We start from the raw sequence: 23,552 nt of genomic DNA, 5'->3' as shown, positions 1-23,552 counted from the left end.
CGCACGAAAACGCCTCGCTCTGGAGCCGCAGTTCTCCCCAGTTTCCGCGAGAATCTCCATGGCGAAGGACGCGTCTACGCCCACTTACCCAATGTGCAATTTCATTGGACATCCGCGCCGCCCAGCCTCCAAAATTTCCCCACTCGATTGGCTTGTGATGATGTCAGCTGTTGAAGCACCCGCCCCTTAATTTCACGTGATTGGTCATTAAGTACAGTCAAAAAATCCCTTCATGTGATTGGCTCGCCGAGGGAACGTGGGTTTGTGTCGCAGGAAGAGAGACGTCAAAACAACTTGCAGAGAGCTGCGTCAAGTTAGCGGGACATAACCAGGGTAACCCCGGTTATGTGGCGGCGTCGCATTCAAAATATACGGTGGAATTTGACCTTTAAAAATAGACTAATTCAGTATTGGGGGGCACAGCGACTTATGAGGTTAAAAGCCAACACTTATATTTGAATTTACATACATACTCCTCAATTTCACGCAGTTAAACTGCATCAATCCATAACTCCCCAACACATAGACAGCTGTAGCTAGGTTTTACTTCGATACGACAACAGGAAGTTGTTTCGACTGTGTTAACTTGATAATAGTTCACTGAGAAAACGAACATTTTTCACTTGTGATACGTTTTTTTTCACGCGGAATATAATAATAATAACCTTGTAAACTTGCAATGTGTCGAAAATATGCCAATATGTAGCATTAGCTTGTAGCTAAATACAGGAGGCTAACGCAAGACCATTAAAACATGAATATTATCATAGTAAACAATTAGCTGTTAACTCAGGCTGCTATTACATGTAACGTTGTCCTGCCTACTTTAAGTGCAGCTCTTTTAGTGGTCTAAGGAGTTTAGACTTTTTGAGTACACAGTTAGCGGGTATTTCTCCGTGGTATTTAATTTTATTTATTTTTGACGGTCTCCATCGTTTGCGACTAGTTAAATTTGGGTCATTAATTACTTGCACCTGCAGAGAAAACGCCATTGTAAGAAAATCCCGACCAGGTAATACTGCTTTTTTATGATCACTTATACATCTGTGCGTTTAGTTCAGGATTTCTCAAACAGTTTCATGTCCAACATATAGATAAAAGTATAGGCCAAGAGCCCCCATTTGAAAAAAAGTGGACATGTTGGTCTGCATTGTAGGTGGGCACAAGGGGCAGGGAGGATATGCTGATCTCTCGATTCAGTACTTTCACGATATTTGGGTGCCGAAGTATTGCGATTTGCTATTATAATATACTGCATTTTTTGAATTATCCTCTAGTTTGTCATAAAGATTCTTGAGGTTTTGATTATCTTTAATGTCTCTACAGATCATTTTATGCAGTGATGTGCAAATTCAAAAAAAAAAAAAAAAAAAATGGTTTCACTACAATGAAATGGCTGCTATTGGGGCTAACATCATCACACATGAATCAAATGTGGCTCATGGAATCCACAAGAGTCTCAGCTTTCCAGTCAAAGCCAATTGATGCAGCTCCAAGACTGTTTAAGTCCCAGTCTGCACAAACACACCATTTTACAACAGGCCACAAGAACACATGTGGACTGCATGGTTTGTGGCCCAATCTGCATGGGATCAGCATAAGGTGGGCATGTCTGCAAAAGGGGAGAGCTATGGGTGCCCAGAGAACCCATTTTCATTCAGAGAGCTGGAGGTCAGAGGTCAAGGGACCCACTTGAAAATTAGTGGCAACCAGGTGCAAATCACAGCACATTACATGTAATAAACCTTTCTGCACCGTGAAAACATGAATTCACTAATCTCAAGGCTTATCAGTAAAACCCGTCCCTAATGGTGCTTTTTTCCTTCTGTTCGCTCATGTTTTCTTGCTGTTTTGTGTCATCCTGGTCATGGCATGTCTTTGTCTAATAAAAGATGTTTTCTTCACAGGAGCACAATAGCACATCTTCCTCCGAGCAAAGACACATTTCTTGGCCGTGATGTGGCTGTATGTTGCTGTTTTCCTGCTGTGGCTGAGCCCAGGAGGATGCTTGGTGACAGCAAACACGTCGAACCTAATCGAATATACGGCCGAGGGATTCAGTGAGAAATTGAATTCAGGGAAAACGATCTTTGTCTACTTCGGGCATCAAGGTAAGCTGCTCAGACAATGATACTTCTAAATTAATAAGCAACAACATACTCCCTCCCCCAAATTTGTGGTTGTAATTTTTGCAATAATAGAACTGCAATACAGCTGCAAAGGCAGGCAACGATATAGATGATGATACATTTACAGGTGATGCATTCATCAGAATGAGTTACAGTGAGCTGGACTGGAGAACAAAGTAGAATTCCTACATCACCAAAAACAAGAAAAAGTCCCGGTGCAATTTTCATTACAATATGAAGTTTTATATCTAAATTTGGGAATAAAAACCACGCCTCCTGTTTTCCAGCGATCAGTCTTTATCTGTTGATCATCTCTATCCATCCATTCTCAACCCTGATCCTCCTCTTATCCCTTCATCCCTTGACCCTTACCTCCATCCCTTCATCGCACATCCTTCCCTCCGGACCTTCAGCACATCATCTCAGTTCTGCACCATACAATAAACTATTTCGAACTTGTATCCCACTGCCGTGGTGTTTTGCTAATGAAATTCATCTAAGAGTGAACTTAACGAACGTGGGTATAAAAAACAAAAACAAAATAAATGCTGTATTGAACTAAACAGCGCTAGAGGGGTCCCAGGTTTTAGGTCATAATTGTAACACCATAATTATTTTATTAGTACTGAATGGCATCTTTTCAAGCACAGAGCACAATGTGATGACAGCTTTAATGACCTGAATTGCTTGAAATTGGGCAGAGTGAAACGGTCTCACTGTCGGAAAATAGTCCCCAGGGAAACTTGCATTACACAGCAAGTTATCAGGTCCATGGTTTTTGAATGGTGACGTCTTTGTTAGCCACAGAAACAGAACATTATAAGGTGACTGTTTCAACTGGAAATTCATGATTGGACAGAGACAGATTTTAGTTATATGCTGTGAAATCATGATTTACAAAATGGTTTGTTACACTGTAAAATGTGGGGAAACTGTAGCTGACAGGTCAAACTTTCTAAATCACAAGGACGGTCCTTTAAAATTCAACTGTAAGGACAACCTCTATATGTTTCAGTGGTTCAGCTGGTAAAAAAAAAAAAAAAAAAAAACATGAGGAAACATGGATGCCTGTGAGATTTCATTGGCCCAGTGTGACATTGTGTTCCCCGCAGCTTGTGTTATGTCAGTGACATTTAGCAACATTAGCTGGCAGGATAGCAGAGAACCTTGGACACTGTGAGTGCAACTACACATTTCAAATTTATGTTTAGCCATTTACTCCATACATTTTCTGATGGATTTAATGTCATTAAATGTTGAAAATCAAACCTAAGTGTATTTGGTTGATTTTAAATGCATTTTAAAAAGTAATGCTGTGTTGTGTTTACATTGTTTGCGTTGAGAAGGCAACAGATAATTGCATCTTGGAAACTTTTGGTTTGCCCAAATTTCCCACTTGAAATTGTTTTTCCAAGTTGGATGTCCAAATGTCCAACTTGTTGACATTTCTGGAACGTAGCATAAGAGCTGCAGCGTGAGATAGAGGGAGTCTTTTTAAGAATTTGGAGAATTCGGCAAGTTGCAACTTCAATACACGCACCCTCCATTCACCATTGTGTGTTGAAACACTGGGTCAGTATTGATGTATTAAGGCGCAGGAATTTGCCTCAGTTGCAAGGGTCTGGTGCTGTGTCAAGCCAAGGTCCAATCAATTTATCAATGAGAGCAACTCCTGCTGTCTCTCTGCAGTTTCTGCAAGAGATCCGTTGAGTTATGGTGAAACCCAGCAGATAGGAGCTCAGCCTGAATGTATGATTTTTTCCATATCATAGTCGTCCAGTGTTTGGATTGATGCCTACATCACCTTAACCCATTGATCACTGATCCTCCTCCCCCATCTCGCTTTCTAGTCTCCCCCACCATCTCTCTCTTCATAGTCCAGCTGGAGAAGTGTGCTGAAGCCCTGCACGATTATGGGATATCGGTTGCCAAGGTAATCAAAGGCATTTTAGAGCCGGGGGTCAGGAAACGTCATCATCTAATCACAGGAGGGAATAATTTTGTAGGAATGTGTGTTGATGCCTTAAATAAAAAGCCATTAAACAAGGCATGGATACACAAACCAGCAAAATCAAAGTAAAACCACACGACTGAAAAGATGAGTCTGATTTAATGGGTTTCCACTTCAGGATGCAAGCCAATAGAAACTCTCAGACTTTATGGGGTGTGTAAAAATTTTATGTAATATAGATTGATGGGTAAATAAAAGGATGGCTTAAAGAAATACAGATGGGATGAATAAATGAACATCACAAGAACCTAAGATTGAATAGATTGATGGTTCTTATTCTGTTGTTGTTTTGTCCAGCTGTGAAATGCACTGAACTCTGTTAGTGAGTGAGTGGATGGTTGGATGAATGAATGAACTGCTGTTTCAGATGGACAGACTGGTGACCTGTCAGTACCTCTTGTGTCATCTCTCCAGGTTAACTGCAGTAGAGAGCTAGTGGCCGGGTTCTGCTCAGGAGAGAAGTTAATGAGGAAAGCCTACCTGTTTAGGTATGCTGAAGATATGAAAAGATCTACAGACATACTGTATATGTGCAATATATATTTTGCTGGTTTGAAACATGTCATACAGGCTCACTTGGACGTGTACAAACGCAATTGTTAGAAAAAGTAAGAACTGTGTCAGTCATTAGTGCAAGATGTCATTTTAAATGTGAAAACCCATGTCCCATGTTTTTGTGCTTCTGATCCCTTTAAGTAGATTTGCACTTTTTTTTTTTTTGGGTCTCATGTTTGAACATCGTCACACCTCAAAATCGGTTAAACCCTGCTTTATCAGTCCAAAACATATTGCAGCAACTGTTGCATTGTGGTCCACATTTGAGCTAGAGAATGTCAGTCCTTGGATGGACACATAATATTTCAAACTTCTCCACTACACACTGTCATTATCTAAATAGTTGTCAGTCACAACAGTACATCTACTACTGTAGTGAATGGAAGGTTTAAAATGTTTTCACTGACCTTGTACATAAATTTTCAGTGATGTCCAGTTTTGTTTCCACCAATTGGGAAACATCTATAAAATTAGCTAATGTCTGGCCTCTTCTGACTGGGAGGAAGTTATTTATGCCATATTAGTTGACCTTGTATGGATTTACAATTCTCTTGAGTTCAGGTCTTGTATTTATTCTGTTGATCAAACGTTTGGACTGAGCAACTGCCTTATGTGATTTAACTTGGGCAAGTCAGCTCAGCTTTTTGGATTTAAAGAAAAAAATTGTATTCACTGTGAAGGTCTTTCCTTTCTGCTGCTAGTTGAGAACTTTAAGCCAGAACTAAGAAAGTTTTATCAGCTATCCTGCAGTATATACTTGTTGAGTTTAGAGGCGATTGTAATATGTAGTTATAACATTTAATGCAGTAAATAGCTTTCCTTCTGTTTGTATTGCTGATCTTTTAACTTCCTACATATAGAACACAGTCTTAGATCTACGGGTAAAGCTCTCCTGAAAGCCTTGACGATAGACAAAATTTAATCAAGCAACACAAGTCATAACTGCAGTCACAGTTGTAGTGCTAATGATATTTGGCGGTGTCGACTGGATCAAATGATACCAAGATGTTCATGTCCACTGAAACATTTGAGCCTAGATTGCAAGGTTGGTGCGGCCATCCAGTTCCACTCAGGATCCCAGGATACTTTGCACAATGCTCATTTTGATTTTGTCAAAATGGAATGTAATAATTTGCGTAATCAGTTAAGTTAGAAGGTGATTCAGACTTCCTCCTCTCTCTCTTCCTCTCTTAGGAGTGGCGAGGTGTTGAAGAGTTTTGACGTGGACACTGTGTTTGACGTCAATGCCATAGTCTCCCACGTCCTGTTGTAAGTGTACACTCCCAAGTACTCACTATTTCTAGAATTGTATTGAGGATAGTGTGGAAAAAATAAGAGTGAAAAAAGATCACATCTGAATGTGGCAGTTCTTACCTATAATATTTGCCTGTCCTAAAGCATATTATCAGGCTGAAATTCAGTCCTGTTTCCTTGAAATGGAGTGCATTTATTTTAGAAAATGTTCTTACAATTTGCTTGATGGTGACATGCAGTCAGAGCTCCTGTGTCTCTCCATGTCTCTCTCAGTGCCATTCTGTTTGACGAGGTGAGGTATGTGCAGTCGGACGCAGACCTCCAGGCCTTGGAGCGGATGGCCAAGGGGAAAACAGACTTGGTGTTGGGATATGTCCAGATGCTGGGAACTCAAGGTGTGAAGAGAGTGAGCAGTGAGGGATTGATTAAGGGTGGAATGGAAAGGAGGGGAAGCAAGGGATGAAGATGAAGAAAGTGATGGGTGTTTTTGATGTGATTGGGAGCATATAAATTGTTAGATGAGATTAATATATTGGTTTGCTCTGATACGGACGTTTTCTTAAAAATCAGATCTGGTGCAGTCAATGTCATCCACCTCCAATATTACAGATGGATAAATGCAGTTTGTTAATGTTACTTATTTATTATGGAACTGATCTACACTTTCTTTCTTTCTTTCTTTCTTTCTTTCTTTCAAATTCACTGATTGAAAGATTCTGTTGATTAGATTATCTTTCAGTGATGTAGATTGTCTTACAAAGTGATTGACTCATTCCTCTTGTTGTCTGCAGGGCTGACCACTGATGGTGGCTGACACTTTGTCTGATGGCTCAGTTGATTGATTAATTGTATTGTTTGTTCTGATTGCTTTGCTCAGAGCACAGGGCACTGATGGAGACGGTGTTTGTGTATGGAGCCAAATATCAGTTCATCCTCACCACCGGAGGACCTATTCTGGAACACTTAGGGTAGATTCTATTCTGTTCTACTCTGTTTTATTGTACTGGATAACCACAAGGGGGCAGCGCTTACAGCCAATGTCACACAGCCATAGTAAATGCCTGCTGCCCCATTCACTACCAGTAATATATGAATGCCCACCCTCATGAATCACATTTTCTCTGTAAGGCCTTGGAGACAAACATTGACTTTGTCTGTTACTGTTAGCTGCCAGGTGTTGAATGATGCATCCAGCTCATTCTACAATAACTTCTGGAATTGCTTGACACCAGCTTGGAAGGTCCTGTAGTTTGATACTGTTATACGACAACTCAGTGTTAACTGGAAACATAAAAGCTGCCAAGTAGTTGCGTCCTTTCATGATGTAATTATCATGTAATAAAAATCATTTATTTGCTTATTTTGTCATTCCCTTCCATGTGAATGAATGGAGTTGAACAGATATTTTAAAACAGATTTTGTTAGTGAATTCAGAAAGTTAGAGAATTTGGAAGCCATCACCACCACATCCCAAGTTAGCAAGTAAGCATTGAGGTGAGCAGTATGTTCTAATAAGAAGTTCATATTAACTTTTTTTTTTTTGCTGTGAAAGCATAATACATATATTTCTTTGATTGCCTGAATAAATTTATTCCAATTATTTATTCCCTATTTTAGTTTTTTGCTAAGATTAGCTGTTGCTTCAGTTCCGTACACGTCTTCCTGAGGTCCTCAGACAACTTGACAATGAGGTTGTGTAACATTAGGTGGAGCAGAATCTTACTCATTGCCCCTTCACCTGTCTGTTGGTTTGGTTTAACTGTTGTTCTGTTTGTTAATCCAGTCTGGTTCTTTGCAGGGGTCAAAGGGTTTGTGACCTTAATAACCTTCTCACCCTGTCTCTCTCTTTCTCCCTCTTTCCCTCTCTCTCTCTCTCTCTTTCTCTTTCTTAGTGTCAGCGCGTCTTCTCACTCATCCGGCGCGTGGTTCCTCCACTGTAGGGTTCACAGGGGCTTCATGACCCTGATGACCTCTGACCGGTGTCCTTTGACCCCAATGAGGAAGCCCCTGTCCACCCTCGGTCTCTACTCCTTTCTGCAGCTCATGGAGGCTCCACTAGTGGTAAAGTGAGAGATGGAAATACATGGTGCATGGATAGACAGACAGACAGACAGACAGACAGGTCAACTGAAACCCCTCAGGATATCTATTATCTATATGAGGAGTTCTCATCATTTCTCTTGCTGAGAATCCTCCAATATTTACTATATGTCTTTGGACATTGTTTGCATTCAGTTTATTTTTAGTGGCCACTAAGTTGCATTTGGTGGTATTCAATCGCCAAATTAAACGAACACTAACATCGGTCAGTAGCATGATGATGAGCTCTGCCAAGTCGTCACAGCATTGCTGGTTCAGTCTTAGCCCTGATGGTGTCTAACTTTGCTAGACTATGTATAAACCAGCTGATAAAAGTGCATATTTCCCAATTTCTTCAGTGACTTCCCTAGTAAAAGAGAGGGAGAGCAGAGAGACACTCATTTCAGTTCAAGGAGTTCAAGTTCAAGTTTATTTAGAACCACAAATTCCTGTTTATAGTTTCAAAGGGCTTTACAAGCCCACAAGTTAACAACAAACACAACAGGAGGACACCCTCTGACTTGAACCCTCATCGTGGTAAAGAAAACACTCCACAAAAACCCACAGATTAAGTAGAGAAAAAGGGAAGAAATCTCGAGAGGGACCACAGGGAGATGGGACACCTTCCTTGCCATTTAGGTGTGTAATAGATGCTGACTGTGTGGGGTGGGGAGGGGGGTAGGATGATAGTTTGTGTTTTCTTTGGGAGCAGAGGAGCTGGAATTACATGACATCCTTTAATAACAGAATAGACAAAGTTACCTTAAGTTTCTGTTTGGATGAATTGAACAATGTAATGAGATTTCTAGAAGGAAAGGTAAAATTAGAACAATTCACCACTGAAATACTATGAATACCTTTTATAGCCAGTGTATGTGTCTGTCTACCACAGTCTGAAGTGTATGAAGATCCCTCCTCAGTGCAGCCGCCCCAGCCCCCCCACCTCCAGACCCCCCAGCTCTTCCTGTTCTCTCGGCCCAGCACTGAGCACCTGGACCTGGACACGGCCACCACTCTGGCCTGGAGGCTCCGCGGTCTTGCCCTGCTGGTGCTGGTACACAGGTGACGGAGCACAAATGTATCCAGTGATCAGAATTATAGATTATTACTTTTTTTCAGGCAGGGATGAGTAAGTCTTTTTTTTTTTTTTTTTTTTTTTTTTTTTAAATTAAATAATTAGAATTGATAAAATATATGAATTATGCTTCTCGTGAATTTTCTTGTTTTCTTGTTTTTTTCTTTACCCATGCAAATCTGTGCATCTTTATTGTATGTATATGCATGACATTGCTATTGTTTGTATTTATGCCGTAAAGCTATTTGTTCATCCTCATGAGTCTATTGATTACTATATTTATATATCCGTTAATTTTCATACTGATTTAACACTCATTTTTGATGTAATTTCTTTTTCTGCATATATTTTTGTTTTGTCTCAGTATGTTATTTATGTATTTATCATTCAGAGATAGATTTTTATATAATATATTGAAATTATAAGTGATGAAATTGTTCTACACATTCGCTCTATTCTTTTTTGTAATCATGTTTTTTTTCCTCTGTGTGTGTGTGTGTGTGTGTGTGTGTGTGTGTGTGTGTGTGTGTGTGTGTGTGGTAAAAGAGAGAGTCCAGCAGTGAAAACCCCTGAGGAATATAACGCTGCGTACAGGCTGCCAGAGCAGGTATGGAGCTCAAATATATTCTTTACAGTATTTTTACCCACGTGTGTGTCATAAGGCATCTGTGAGCATGTGTGTGTGTTTATTCCCAGGGGTCAGAGGTGAAATATTTGACCCTGACCAACCTCGAGGACGTCATGGAGCTCTTCACAAACCAAGGCAGGGAGGAGGATGAGGAGGAGGAAGGAGAGGAAGAGGAGGATGAGGATGAGGAGACACTTGGTAAGGTGTCTGATGGAAGAGGGGGAAATGTAGGAGCAAAGGAGAAGCATATCAGGTAGAAAAGACTGTGACTCGGTAGAACAGAATTGGGTTTACATCTTAATCTCAATGTATCTGTATGTGCTTGTGTGTGTATGTCTTTCTGTGTTTGTGCCTCCAGACGTCTTGGATGATGAGATCGAGGAGTCTGTTTACAGAACTCGAGGCCATCTTCTGAACATGGACTCCATTACCCAGCTCACCACTGACAGCTTCCACACAGCAGTAGCAGAAAACAGCCTGACAGTGGCGCTCTTCTACCTCAAATGTAAGCCAAGCTTTCCCTACTCAGTGTGTCATCTCCCAAAGTGCATGAAAAACTAATGAAGTTTTGAGAGGGATATTGGCTGTTGTAATTTAGGATGAAAATACACAGTGCAGAGTCCTATTCTTCATTGGTCTATTTTTGGTCTAAATATAGTCTTTAAATGCACTTTATCTTCTGAATACAGTTACATTTTTACATCAAGTGGATGTGGAGTCAATTGATTGTGCCAACTGAGCAAATGAATAGTGTCATTAAAATTCACAGTCTGGGCAAGTCACTGGCTCCTCTTAGCTTTCCTCAATATGAATCACGCATTAAAGTTAACATAAAAGTGTGTAAGATTAATTGTAGTGTCCCTTTTTGCCACTAGGGGATGCTGTTTCCATGGCCTTTCTGAGCTCCTTCATTGAAGTGGCAGAGCGGCTGGAAGGTAAACATGACCATGCAGCTAAAACATGCTCTTGGTATGGTGCCTTCAAGACACCTGGGCAAGAATTGTAATTAGGCTGTAATTTGTTATCCACTTATAAGACTATATGAAGTCATAGTATTAGTAGTAGTCATTGTATAGTAGCTTAGTATGGTGGATGTTTAATCTTTAAATTATGAAAACACATTTTTTATAGACAGGCTTTCGGTTATTTCTTGTAATCTTGTTTTTAAATTGTTTTTAAATCATATTTTTATTGTAACACTCAAAGACTGAAAAGTGCAATAAACAGTAAATAAAAGTTAATAATTCTGATTATTACCAGTAGTTTTGTATTATTGTTGCTGCTGGTGGACTGATTGATTAGACATTGGTTGATGTGGCTGATGCTGGCTAGCAGATCGATCGATCCATTTGCAGATTTTTTTTTTTTTTTTTTTTTTTTTTTTTTTTTTTTGGTGGTGATTTTAATTAGTTTAATTTTGGTCTTGGTTTTTAATTAATCAAACTGACCAGTTAATTTATTAATATATTTCCTCAGACTCTGAGATTGCAGATGTGCAGATGGCTGTGGTTGACTGTGGAGAATGGACAGACCTTTGCGCCGCCCAGCCAGTCAGCTCCCAGCCGACGCCATTCCAGCCAATCACTGCTTTCCCTACCGTCTTGCTGCTCCGCCCCCAGGAATCACCCCAGCGCTACCGTGGAATGCTGGGTAGCGAAGCGCTGCATCGCTTCATCATGCTGTGAGTTCCTCACTGAAGCAATACACACAGTGAATTGGATTTTCAAGCAAACATGGCAGTTTTCTTTATGGATGACCATGACTGTTTGGAGCTAAAATATATTGAGTTTTACATTTGAGGGATTAGTAGTAGCTCAATCTTTCATCCAGTGCAGGTTACAAAGACTGCAACACTGTCATGAGACCTTCATACAACAATGCCTAGGGATGAGTGTGCACATGTGTGAACACCTGCCTATCTGTCTGTTCTTCAACAAGGAGTTGTCCAGCGTCCCCAGTGTTGCTGCACACTGAAGAGGAAGTGACATCATTCCTACAGGAGGTGCCCCTCCCTGATGTAGCAGGCTACAGGCCTGACAGGGTGCTGGGGCTGTTTAACACACACACACATTCAGGTAGGACGTTATAACTGTATGTTGGGCAGTCGGTGCACCATCAGCGGCCAATAATAACCTTTCTTGCATATAGTGGATGACAGATGTTCCAGTTTTCATTGCCTTGAGGCGTGTAATCCTATTACAACAAACATTTTTTAGATTTCAAGATTTAAAGCTGCAAAATGCATCTTTTCGCCCCGAGACATGAAATATGCTCTTAGTCCCAGTGTCCCATCCAACATAATTTGATATGATTAAATTCACTTTGCTGCCACAATTATTCAGTTTGATTTAACATTTACAGTAAACATATAACAGTCTTACACAGAAACTCATTTTATGCAGCTGTGCTTGAGATTGCCATTTTTGTCTTAAGAGGCCCATGATTATGATTTATATTAAGTTACAATTTGAGTGTTAATTATTGTCTGTCTCAGTCAGAGCCAAATGTGAGGGCTGATGTCTGTATTCCAGGTTTAAAAAGACATAATAGGATTTGGAAGATATATCAGATAAGGTAAATGTTCCAGCCAGGCCATGGTGTGTGTTTGGCTACAGGCGTAACTGAGCATGATGACTTCAGAGTTGGAAACACTACCTTCAATGTTATAAAAGTAATCTATTACAGATTCATGGCCTGCTGCAAAAAGTCAGTAATGTAACACCTGAATACTCCAACTCACTATAGTAATCTAGTAAGTTTCTGCTGTTTTGGCCCCAAAATTCATAACACATGCAGTGAGGCAGAGGATGTGTTCCAGTTCAGAGCAGTTCATGAATTGTGTTATCTTGCACTCAATCTAAATGTGGGTTTATGACTGTGTGTGGGCCAGTTTGGATATACAGTCAAACTAATGGCATATAGCAGGGATTTTCAAACTTTTTTATGTTGACTTTCAAGCTGACTCTCAATAAGCCTTGGACCCTCATTTGAAATGATTTTGCCCTGTAGGGACTCTTACTTCAAGGGATATTTTGGTTTGTGTTCAATGTTAAATGCTGATGAAAAGCATCTGAGCGCAGCCTAAACACAAAAAACCTGATATTAATCCAGCATCACTGATCTCACTTTTAAATAATGTTAATCATAATAAATAAAGTTTTCTTGTACATATGTACAATGTTAACATGATCCTTCATACATTTTCTGAATTCTAATAATTTCTACTGAATTAAATCCTAGTGAACTTAAAACTGTTCCTATTCCTCATTTTGTCAAGGACCCCCTGGAAGATCCTCAAGGACCCCCAGGGGTCCCTTGACGCCACTTTGAAAACCACTGGCCTAAAACTGTAAAGCTGGTTTTCTGGTGAATTTATGTGAATTTTAAATGATTGAGTTCCACTAGAACGGCCAAACTCATTGATCTTATCTTAGAAATATCTAAGCTTTAATAAGGTCTCACCATGACTCCTCCAAGGCCCACTTCCTGTAAAAACCTGGTATGTTAGCTCTCTTAGAGATGCAAGATCCATTGGTCTTTCTAGTATTAGTCAGGTGACACGAGGTTCTAAACTGATATGTTTCTTTCTGTGTTTTCAGGTATACCAGTGTTTACTGAAGCAGCAAAGTCACTGAGAGGACAGGCACTGACTGGACTGCTGACAGACAAGCTGGCAGAGAAATGGTAGTTCCACCAAACTGAGTCATTCTTGTTCTTTTGGAGAAGCTACAGCTGTTCTTCATAAGCTGGTGGCAGTTTTTTTGTTATTATTTTGAAGTGGCAAATAGATTTAAAGATGCTCTAGTTCTTTTTGGTTGGAATCTGACAAAACAATCTTTTTTGTGTGTGTGTGTGTGTGTGTGTGTGGGCAGGGCCACAGACCACACACTGGACCTACCTGTAGTGCTGGTGTTCCCTTCTTGGAGGACACACACTCGCCCCTCGCCATTGCCTCTGTCTTCCTCTGCTGATGAGCTGCTCACACACATCAACACTGCACTGCTGCACACACTGGTAAGCCTGCTTGTTTGTGTGTGTGCATGTGTTTGTGCATACTTGGCTCAGCAAATCATTATGAGAAATACAAAAAATGCAAAATATACATGTTTTCCTTGGCTGAATTGTCAACATTGAAACATTTTCTCCACAGTTGTCTGACAGAGAACAACAATTCAACTTTCAAGATAAAAATTTCAAATGCCAGAGTGTCTTACATCAGCTTATGAGCCATCAGTAAGAATGTAATCAGTATGTAAATATCATTCTGGATAACAGCAGTATGAATGATGGGGGTGTAACTTCTTGGAAGTTTGCTGGAGCCACAATATGGAATCAGTTCATAGTATGTCACAAATAACAAGCACCACATGTGGATTTACAGTAAGTTTGGGCAGGGTTTCCTGGCTGCATGGCCAAATGAATCTGTCCTTATAGAAATTGAATCCACATTTTCTGAAGTAAACAACGCTATAGACTGGCATGGAACCAGCAAACGGATGCAGATGTTTTAGTGTCATGTAGCGTCTGAGCTCTTATTGGATCTGAAGAAATCTTGTGGTGCTGTTTGGAAAAAAGGAAGACACTCTTCAAGATAGTTAATATTCAGAGGCACTGACAAGGAATGTAACGTTAAAATGCCTATATTAAAAAGTGGGCATAGAGACATTAAAAAGCATGAAAACATGCTGCTGGGGAAGACAGCCGTCATCAGAGGACTGTGCTCAGGAAGTACATCTGTGTTTTTAAGGACAAAATTTTGATTCAGGTTCCGCATCACAATATAAAAATCATCACAAAAAATCATTATTTGTAACTTAATTGATTTTTTTTCCCTCATCACTAATATTGAGTATGAGACTATACTCTTTTTGTAATTTTGTCACAGCATATTGATTGCTGTTAAATTGTTTGCTACTTTTGTATATATAGTATATAATATAGTGTCAAATCCTGCCTCTCCTTCCTTGTGATTGGTTGGTCCAGATCAAACAGTCTCTACTTAAAAGTTGAGCTTTCCTCAACTTGACAAAGCACTCTGCTATCTATCTATCTATCTATCTATCTATCTAGGGTGAACAATGGTTTTAATTTACAACAATTATTGTGGAGCTTATGATGGAACTTTAATGTTGTGTTTTGCGCTTCTGAGTAATTTTTACACTTTTCCACCCTTGTTTGTCTCTTTTCTTTCTCTCTCTATCGTCTTTATTCCCTCCTTCTTTCTCTCTCTGGTCCTCTAGCCTGAGCTGACGGTGGAAAACCTGCCATCCTTCCTCTCGCTGGGTAAAGCCCTACTCCTCCTCTTTGTGGGAGAGGAGGAGGACGAGTGGGGGAGGAGGGAGAACGAGGCGGTGGTGGAGGAGATTAGAGGAGTGGTGGAGAGTGAGGGGAGCAGGACCGAGAGATACCTGGCCTGCTGGATCCACCTGTATGTATATTAGTGTGTTCAACACTATTCCTCCCAATACCCAGATGTTTTCATAAATTAACAGGGCCCTCCCACCATTTCCACTTATATTTAAAAATCCCCATTTTTTATGTTCATTTGTGTTTCCAGCGGCCATACTCCAGCTGGTATCTCTGTCCTGGAATCATACCTGGGCACTCTGCCCCCCCTCCCGGCTCTCGTCCTCACCCATCTGCCCTCCAGAGGAGAGATCTACCACTTCCCCTCCAACACCCCCATAGTGGCACACTCTGTCCTGCAGTGGCTGCAGAGGATTGAGGAGGGGAGCGAACCAGCCGCAGGTAATCAGGGTGGAGTACACAATAGCAAAAAGGGGAGACCTAAAAAATAAAATGGAAGTGGAAGAAGAAAGAGCACAATAGAATAAGGTTCCAATGAGGATTACATAATACACTTTCATAATACCTATAATAATAACATAAAGCAGTTCCAAAATTGAGAATAAGTAATTATACAAATAATTCAGAAGCCTGTCACTGTCTCTCCCATCCGAGATGTTCTTCCTCCTAACAATGTCTGCATACAATCTGTCCTTTTGTACTGCTGTCACCTTGATAGGTTTATATAATCTAACAATACTCTTTATCCATCTAACACTCTGGACAACACACTTAACAAAGGAAAGGAACAAAGGAATTAAAAAACAGATGAACTCACCAGCAATGAAAAAGTGCAACACAAAATTTCTGAATAAAAGCAATTATCTAAAAAAAATGGGTTTGGAGAAGTGATTAAATAGGCAATGTAGACTGCTCCTAGGACAGGTTATTACACAGAAATAGTAAGAACCTTAATTAATAGAGAATTTATAAAAAAAAACGTGTCATAAAATACTTTACACGGTATATGAAAAGAAGAAACATGAACTAAAATAAATGATAAGAAAAAAAAGAATAAAACATAAGATGATGAGATGGTACCCAGCCAGTACACCAGCATACTAACAAACCAGTATAACCAGGCAGCAAACATGAAAAATAAAAAACACCAAGTGCACAGGAGAATGAAAACTACAATAAAGACAAACTACACACCAAGTAAAAGCAAGCCTAAAAGTCCAGGAGAATGTGGGATTCCAAAAGCTGCATTATATATTAGATAGCCCATTATTGGCTGGCCTAGCTAAAGCAGGGGTTTCCAACATGTAGTCCTTGAGATCCCACCCAAGGGACCCAACCAACATGTTATTGTGGATTCCTAATGGTGGAATAACCCTGATGTGATAAAAGCCACTAGGCCAAAACGTCAGCTTGCTTGTTGACATGGCCTGAATGAACTGGTGAAATTGAGATTAGTCTATGTTGTTTTTACCTTTGGGTATTCAACAGTGGAATAATCTTTCCCTTCCAGTCAGAACAGAACACTCCTGTCAAATTCATCTTTTTCAGAAATGCCTCACTTGACCTTCTCCCTAATGAATCCTTTCTTTTCTCTAGTCATTCTATTTGCTATCCAAGAATAAAATAATACCTAGCTCTTATTCTTCCTTTTTCCAGCACTCAGACCTCATTTAGATACACTTTATTAATCTTTAAAGGGCAAACTGGGTTTGTCACCAATGCACAGAGCCACACAAATTACAAAGAGACACAGACAATACAGTTTGTACAAAAGGGCCCAGTTATTGCTTAAGAATCAACAAGCTAATAAAACTGCTGTGACAATATGTGATATGATGTTTTGTGATGTTAAAACAATAAATATTAGATGTTATACAGCTAACAGCCAATAAATATGTTAATAAATAACAGCCTAAAACACTAAAATTCAATACCTGATCAATGCCATAGTAAGGTCAGATAACATGTCCCACAAGGAGGCATTAAAAATTACAATAAATACTAAAATGGACTACCAGTGACTAAAACAGTCACCTTATTAAGAATCTTTACAGCTGCTGGAATAAATGATCTCCTGAGACACTTTGTGGAACATCTAGCCAATATTAAGTGGCCACTGAATTCACTCCTGAAACAATTTAATACACCATTCAGAGGATGGTCATCACCCTTGAGAATGCTTTCTGTTTCTGAACTCCAACACTTCCTCTTATGAGCTTAGAGGTTTCCCCAGCAAGTCACTGCACAATGATGGGACTTGATTTAAAAAAACAAACAAAAAAAAACCCTCAAAGGTCATAATGTTCCTGAGAAAAAACAACCTGGATTGAGTCTTTTGTATAAGCATTTCATTTTGAGGTCCTTGTCAACATGGACTCCCAGATACTTGTATAAGAAGAAACAACTTTAAACTGATCTGTCTTAAATAATAACCATTTCCTTCTTTTTCCTAAAATGAATAAGCAGCTCTGGTTTTATTCATATTCAGATCCTGGTAATTATCCTCACACCAGTTATAAACGTTATAACTTCACCCCTGTTGGACTGATCATGACCATTAAAAATGTGACCTGGCTAGAAGTAGCTGACATCATAACAGTCATACCAGCCAGTATGCTGCCTCTGCTTCTGGCAGATTTTCCACCTGCGGAGATATTGTTTCTTGCTGAATGGCAGACGCTCTCTCTTTGAAGTCAGCACATTATACGGATGGCATTTCCACCTGTCTGCCTCTGGCTGACATCCAGTCACCTCTGGAAGTGCTCTGGCATTGCGCTTGCAGTGTGTGGTGTGTGTTTTAACCACGAGGGCTTGGAGCCAAAGGGGCGTAAGTGCGTTATATCAAATTTCACAGGAGAGCCAAAACAAATATTGATATAACTTGAATCAGCTGCTGTTACCATGTTCTGAACAGAATATTTCCTCTGTTTGTGTTATTAGATTTAGAGCACTATAAAATAATATTGTGACAGTTCAAGTTCAAAAAATGTTTATTAAACGTTTTAAAAAATGAGCAATGTGTGTGTGGTACGCCTTTTTGGCACAAACGTTTTCCCAACAGGCTAATAGAGAATTTGGGCATATGTCAGTAAACAATTGTAAAAAACACTTAAATTTTAATTAAAATGTATCAATTACACTTCAGTGAACACTGAAACAAGATAATGACGAATACCTTCATCATTAAAATGATGCTCAGCTACTTTCACCAAGGCTTTTGAAGTTCTATACAATATAGGAACTTATCAAATGGTAGGTATGGCAAGGTATGGCTGCTGCCCTACGTTGTCATACCTAGCTGAGTCGCTCTGTTTTGAATCAGCCTCCTACACTGAATCCGTCTTAGTACTGTCAAACTACAATAAATTTGCTTTTTTGTGCCACATTTGCCTTTTGTTTTGCTGTGTTTTAACAGCCCTTTGTTACCTACCAGGAAATAGCATGTAATGTAATGCGTTCCTTTATTTTATATGACAGTTTAACAAATGACAAATGATAATTAGACCTCCACTCTCTGTCCATGGTGCTGAAATATGTACCAGTTTGGATACGATGTAAGCCTTCTTCACTGCTCTCTCTTAGTGGCACATTGCATGCAAACATTAGGCATTGTGAATGTGAGAGAGAGCTATAGGTCTGTTAAAACGGTTAAAAAAAAAAAACTCCTTCTCTTCTGGCTGCTCAAAGACTGAATCGTGCAGTAAAACCTTAAAACCTCAATTAACACCGGGGGCTTTCATTTGCTTCAGTCATTGAATCCAACTGGCCTGGCCTTCCTTTTGCACAAAACTCTTGTTCAGCACAGATGGGAACTACACTTATTCACCTTTGGCTCTAAACCCCAATCCCGGGTTCAGCTGGGGTCTCACTCTTATAGAATGAACAGAAGTAGACCCTGACCTTTGACCTCTTATTTTTGGTTGCATGTAATGCTTAATGATCTAGGAACTGAATGTTGTTCTACTGTTGGAGTCGTTGGTAGATAAGACAGGGTAGGTGTATGTCAGGGATGCTCTGAGACCTCAGAGCATTTGAGGCTCAAGGATCAAATTAGATAGAGAAAGAAAGCTCAAGGCAAAGGAGCCCGCTGAAACACAATCCTTGTCAGACATCAGGAGTAGAATAGCCTAAGTGAATGTTATTAAATGCTGATTTCATTAACATTTACCAGCCTAAATGTTGAGAGGTGAGACACTTAATGGATCCCATGATGGAAACTATATTAGAAATAGCAGTAATGTATGGGCCAGGCTGTGGGCTACTTGAATTTGTGTGCATTGAAAGATTTTAATGAGTTCATATGGAAAATGAATGTGGTAAAGTGCTGTACAGTGAATCATAAAATAGAATTTATAGTTATCTAGGAACATATAACAGTGGAAAGTTCCAGTTATGGAAATTTACTTTTGCAGGGAAATGAAACTGGGCTTTATGACAATACCGCCCTCTTCTTCCAGTGAATAGAGATTACAGGGATAAGTCACCCCTGTTGCATTATTATGCAATGCTGTTCTTACTCTCAGGCGTACTAGCAGAACAACAGTGACAGAGTCCAGCTCATAGCATTCCTCTGCTTGTCTAAGATTTGAGAGGTCTGTGCAGGATGGTCTGAGATAAGGGTCTGCATATATAATTGCCATAAAACATCTTTAAAATGATGGCAGTGATTGTCCATGTAATTTTTGGCTATCTGAAATCATTAACCTTCAGCCTTTGAACCCAGTACGTTGACCTTAGTTTGTATGGGTGAGAGCCTGCACAAGGCACTGGTCCTGCTGTGATTCGTCTCCATCTGTCCAAAACACCACAGCTAATCCATTATTGTCATCCGGCACATTCCCTGCATGCTCCATGGGGAAACTGGTGATTGGGTTTTTTTTAAGCCTCTAGCAGTTCAGGTTTTAAGTCCTGGTTCTACATTTTACACATTAAAACACATTTAAAACAAGACTAATACACTGAATAACAATTATAATAAGAAAACGTGTGGTGTAAAATCAAAATAATATATTAGAATAAATTCAAATTGAGGGCTACCCTAGTGTAATATAGTTTAGTGAAACAATGCAGGTGGACTGACAGGACCATATCATTTTTTTGGGTGAAAGGCCAACTCAGCCTAATGCATACAACTCTGTTTTTAAAAATGTGTTATAATTACACCTCTGTCTCTGTGTCCATGTGGGTAGGAATGATAGAGGAGGATCGTTGGACTCCTGTAGTCCCATTCTACGACTTCCTGTCAGCCATGGACCAGGAAGTACCAGGCTATGCCCAGCAGAGAACTTCAAAGTCCAAAGAGAAGAAGGGCGAAGAGGAAGAGGAGGACAAGGAGGAACGGAGGAGGAGGAGGAGCAGGGATGGAGGTATTGAGAGTGGTAGCAGACGAGTGGAGAGGGATTCCTCCTCCAACCCCTCCACTCCTCCACTGCACTCTGAACTGTAGAAAAACACAAAGGATGGTGGGAAGCAGGAGGGTCAGGCCAAAGAGGTTGACTGCCATAGGCTGGAGATTTTTTTTTCTGCAGGATTATTACATACAGAGGAAAATATTTCACTGCTGTGAAGTTTTTTTTTTTTTTTAAATCTTTTTATACTGATGAATATATTTTTGTATCAACTCTATTTATAATTTCTATCCTGCTGTTAATGTGACATTACACCCAAACACAGACACACACACACACACACACACACCCACACACACAAGATGTTTACAGAGGCTGACTGTCAGTCTGTTATTTTATCAGTTTCATTTCCTGATGCCGTCTCACTGATATGGTTTTGTGACAGATTCCCTGTGAACTCTGTGGCTGACCAAACTGCTGACAGCTCTCAATATTTTCAAGGAAAAATACACTCATGCTTTTGTGGTTTTTTCACTCTTCAACAAAGCCTATGAGCTCATTTATTATGACTTGATCATAAGCTATTTTGTCAAAATACGCCTAAATAGTATTTTGCGGTTTTATTTGTAATCACCCATGCTCCATTTTAGTCCTGTATATAAAATAAACAGCATCCATGTAAATTAGCGTTCAGTAGGCTTCCATACTAGAAAAGAACTTTTTTAATAACTCACAAAAAACGTAAACTCAGAAGCACAAGAGCAAGCTCAGTAAGTACACTTAACACTCCATTATTGCCGTATCAACGGTCAATTATTTTAGAGCAGACTATTTCACACAGTGGAGGGTTGGTTCATTCACAGATCAATGCTCCAGGATACAAGAGGGTTACATAAATGTCAAATATGAAAACAGACCCTTCCTGTTGCCAGTTAGTTATACTTGAGCACTGTGTGGTTTTGCCAGTGATGTATATTTTTTTTACACTTCTGGCACAGCCTGTTACTATACATGCAGTTTTTTGATTTATTCAATCCCATTTTATAACAAATCAAAAGAAAAAAGTCTTTTGGAGCCCATTAATCAGAAGCTAGAAGATGCTTTTTTGAACAGTAAATCTGTAGGTGAACACACTTGCGGGCCCTGCTGTTGTAAACAGTAATGAACAGGTAACTCCTCAGTGTCCCGGGGACCCAGTTTTCCCCTGAGGAGAGTTTGTTTAAATTTTATAAACAGTTTTAATATATTTGTTATATCACAGTTTGAATTTTGGTTTAAAATGTATCTCTCAGAACTACACACTGCACCTTTAATCTTGAGGTGTGTTAGGGGCTAAATGTATCTGCCTGTGTCTTAAAGTGACAGATAAGCCATAATGGGGCAATAAGTAAGGTTTCTACTGTTCTATAGCACAACATGATTGTAATATCTGTGTTGACATGATGAGTGTCACCTCAACTCAAAATACTTGCGTTGTTTTGGAACCCAATCGATTTTTATGCTCAAGCGGCAAAAGTACATGACCAAGCAGTATTTATTCTACAAGTATTAAACATGGCGATATATTAGCTCCTTAGTGTATACATTTCTGATGGATCTGTGCTCTGGCTTGCTTGCAAGTGTCTGCCGGGAAAATGCAACTCAGTGTCAGTCACAGGCCACTGAGGCTGAAGGGGGAGCCTAGATGTACACAAGAATTTCCTTTAGACAAAACATTGGAAAATGACTGAAATGACGCAGAGGCCTTTGGACGGTCCTGTCGTGGCCCTGCAAATAATTACAAAATCTTTAGCAAAAACCTTCTTCTGTGAAGCAACACACTCCAGACCTCACTACCTGATCCACAGCCATAAAATAAACTGCACTACCTGTAGCAGCATAGCTGTATTATGTTACAACCTCTCACTACACTTCATTTGTTTTCTGAAATCACATTATAGCATGTACAATAGCAATTAGAGGAGACATTTGAGCTTGAGGATATCTTTATGCATTTGACCACCAATGTCCTGGAAGTGTCTTGAATATTATTGTGACGCTGTATTTTTCCGCATCATTCCATGCCCTCTCCCGGAATGACAGTTGCATCATGGGACCGGTGTGTAATTTTTCCTGGCTTTTGCGGTGCAGAACAAAGAGATGAGGATTTGGTTTGTTGGATTGGTCCATTTGCATTAGTGTCATGGTTTTGGAAGTGGATTCTGTTACCTTGACTTGTTTGAATCAATTAGTGTCAGAGTTAAAAGGGAATATCCATCCTAAACCAAATCCAGACTGAAGGGTCCATTATTTTAGTGCTTGAATTGTGGCTTAAGGTGGATTTTCTCTTCAGTGACATGTCCGAAATTGAAATATTTGTGGCCTTGTCTATGTAAACAGGTTTTGCATGTGTTTGGTGCTGCAAAAGGTGGTTTCCATTGCTTATGTTGGATGAAACTTTAAGGATTTCTGTGGGAACTGGGGTCATCACAACGGCAGAAAATGACCCTAAAGAGAAAAATATAACAAATGGAGAATATAATTTGTTCACACTGAAGTAAAATGTATTTTGAGGTACGGGGAGGTATGACTGTTGTACGTACTTTTCCATGTTAAGTCAAGTCATCTATTTGAATGTATTTTTGTTGTATATGGACAAATAAATTTGGGATTTTGGGTTTAATCACGAGAGTGGTCAGAATGTGATCTGTCATTTTTCATGTTGATCAGTTTGTGTCGGGGATGAAGAAACACCGTAATTCAGACGGATGCTCCCTGTAAATCAGAATGGATTCACTGTTTTAATTATCTACTGTCACGTTTGAAGTTTAACGTAAAAAAAAGACCTTAACCATGTAAAATGCTAATTGAAACTAAGAGATTCATGGTCATCAAACACATAAATTCTGTTTTGGGGTGGATTTCTCTTTGTAATATCAAGGTTCAGTTGCTTTGCGCTGTTAAAGACCATCAATGTCAAAGCTGAGCAAAATAGAAACACATGATTAAAAGCGCAGCCCGAGCTAATCGGTCAGCGTTTAGACCCCGACAGCTGGATTTCACTCCCCTGTATCTGTCTGGATCTCTGAATGTTTGGGTTTAAAAACGTTTTTCCAGGCAAACTGGAGATTAGGAATGGATTAAAACATGGCAGAGGAACTTGAATTCACTGCTTTAGTTACCCCGT

The 23,552-nt window shown here is 39.7% G+C and overlaps 1 protein-coding gene across 1 annotated transcript; it reads left to right on the top strand.

Moving 5' to 3' along the window:
- Positions 1–608: 608 nt before the first annotated feature.
- txndc16 (thioredoxin domain containing 16) lies at positions 609–23,052 on the top strand. The gene is made up of 20 exons (XM_030068812.1): positions 609–1,012; positions 1,908–2,111; positions 3,980–4,062; positions 4,555–4,628; positions 5,890–5,964; positions 6,223–6,344; positions 6,827–6,917; positions 7,842–8,010; positions 8,921–9,090; positions 9,650–9,710; positions 9,800–9,929; positions 10,090–10,236; positions 10,607–10,666; positions 11,208–11,412; positions 11,670–11,806; positions 13,331–13,415; positions 13,604–13,745; positions 14,972–15,159; positions 15,289–15,479; positions 20,228–23,052. The coding sequence occupies exons 2-20, from the start codon at positions 1,958–1,960 to the stop codon at positions 20,482–20,484; spliced, it is 2,541 nt and encodes an 846-aa protein (XP_029924672.1). The 5' UTR covers positions 609–1,012; positions 1,908–1,957; the 3' UTR covers positions 20,485–23,052.
- The last annotated feature ends 500 nt before the right edge of the window (positions 23,053–23,552 follow it).

The sequence above is a fragment of the Myripristis murdjan genome, chromosome 2 (assembly GCF_902150065.1).
Source record: "Myripristis murdjan chromosome 2, fMyrMur1.1, whole genome shotgun sequence".
Classification (NCBI taxonomy): domain Eukaryota; kingdom Metazoa; phylum Chordata; class Actinopteri; order Holocentriformes; family Holocentridae; genus Myripristis; species Myripristis murdjan.
This window is presented reverse-complemented; position numbering and strand designations above follow the sequence as displayed.

Excerpts from the sequence above, each read along its gene's own strand:
- txndc16 (XM_030068812.1), top strand. The coding sequence starts at position 1,958 with ATGTGGCTGTATGTTGCTGTTTTCCTGCTGTGGCTGAGCCCAGGAGGA. Across the intron at positions 2,112-3,979 it reads TGTCTACTTCGGGCATCAAG|TCTCCCCCACCATCTCTCTC; the intron begins GTAAGCTGCTCA and ends CTCGCTTTCTAG. Across the intron at positions 4,063-4,554 it reads ATGGGATATCGGTTGCCAAG|GTTAACTGCAGTAGAGAGCT; the intron begins GTAATCAAAGGC and ends TCATCTCTCCAG.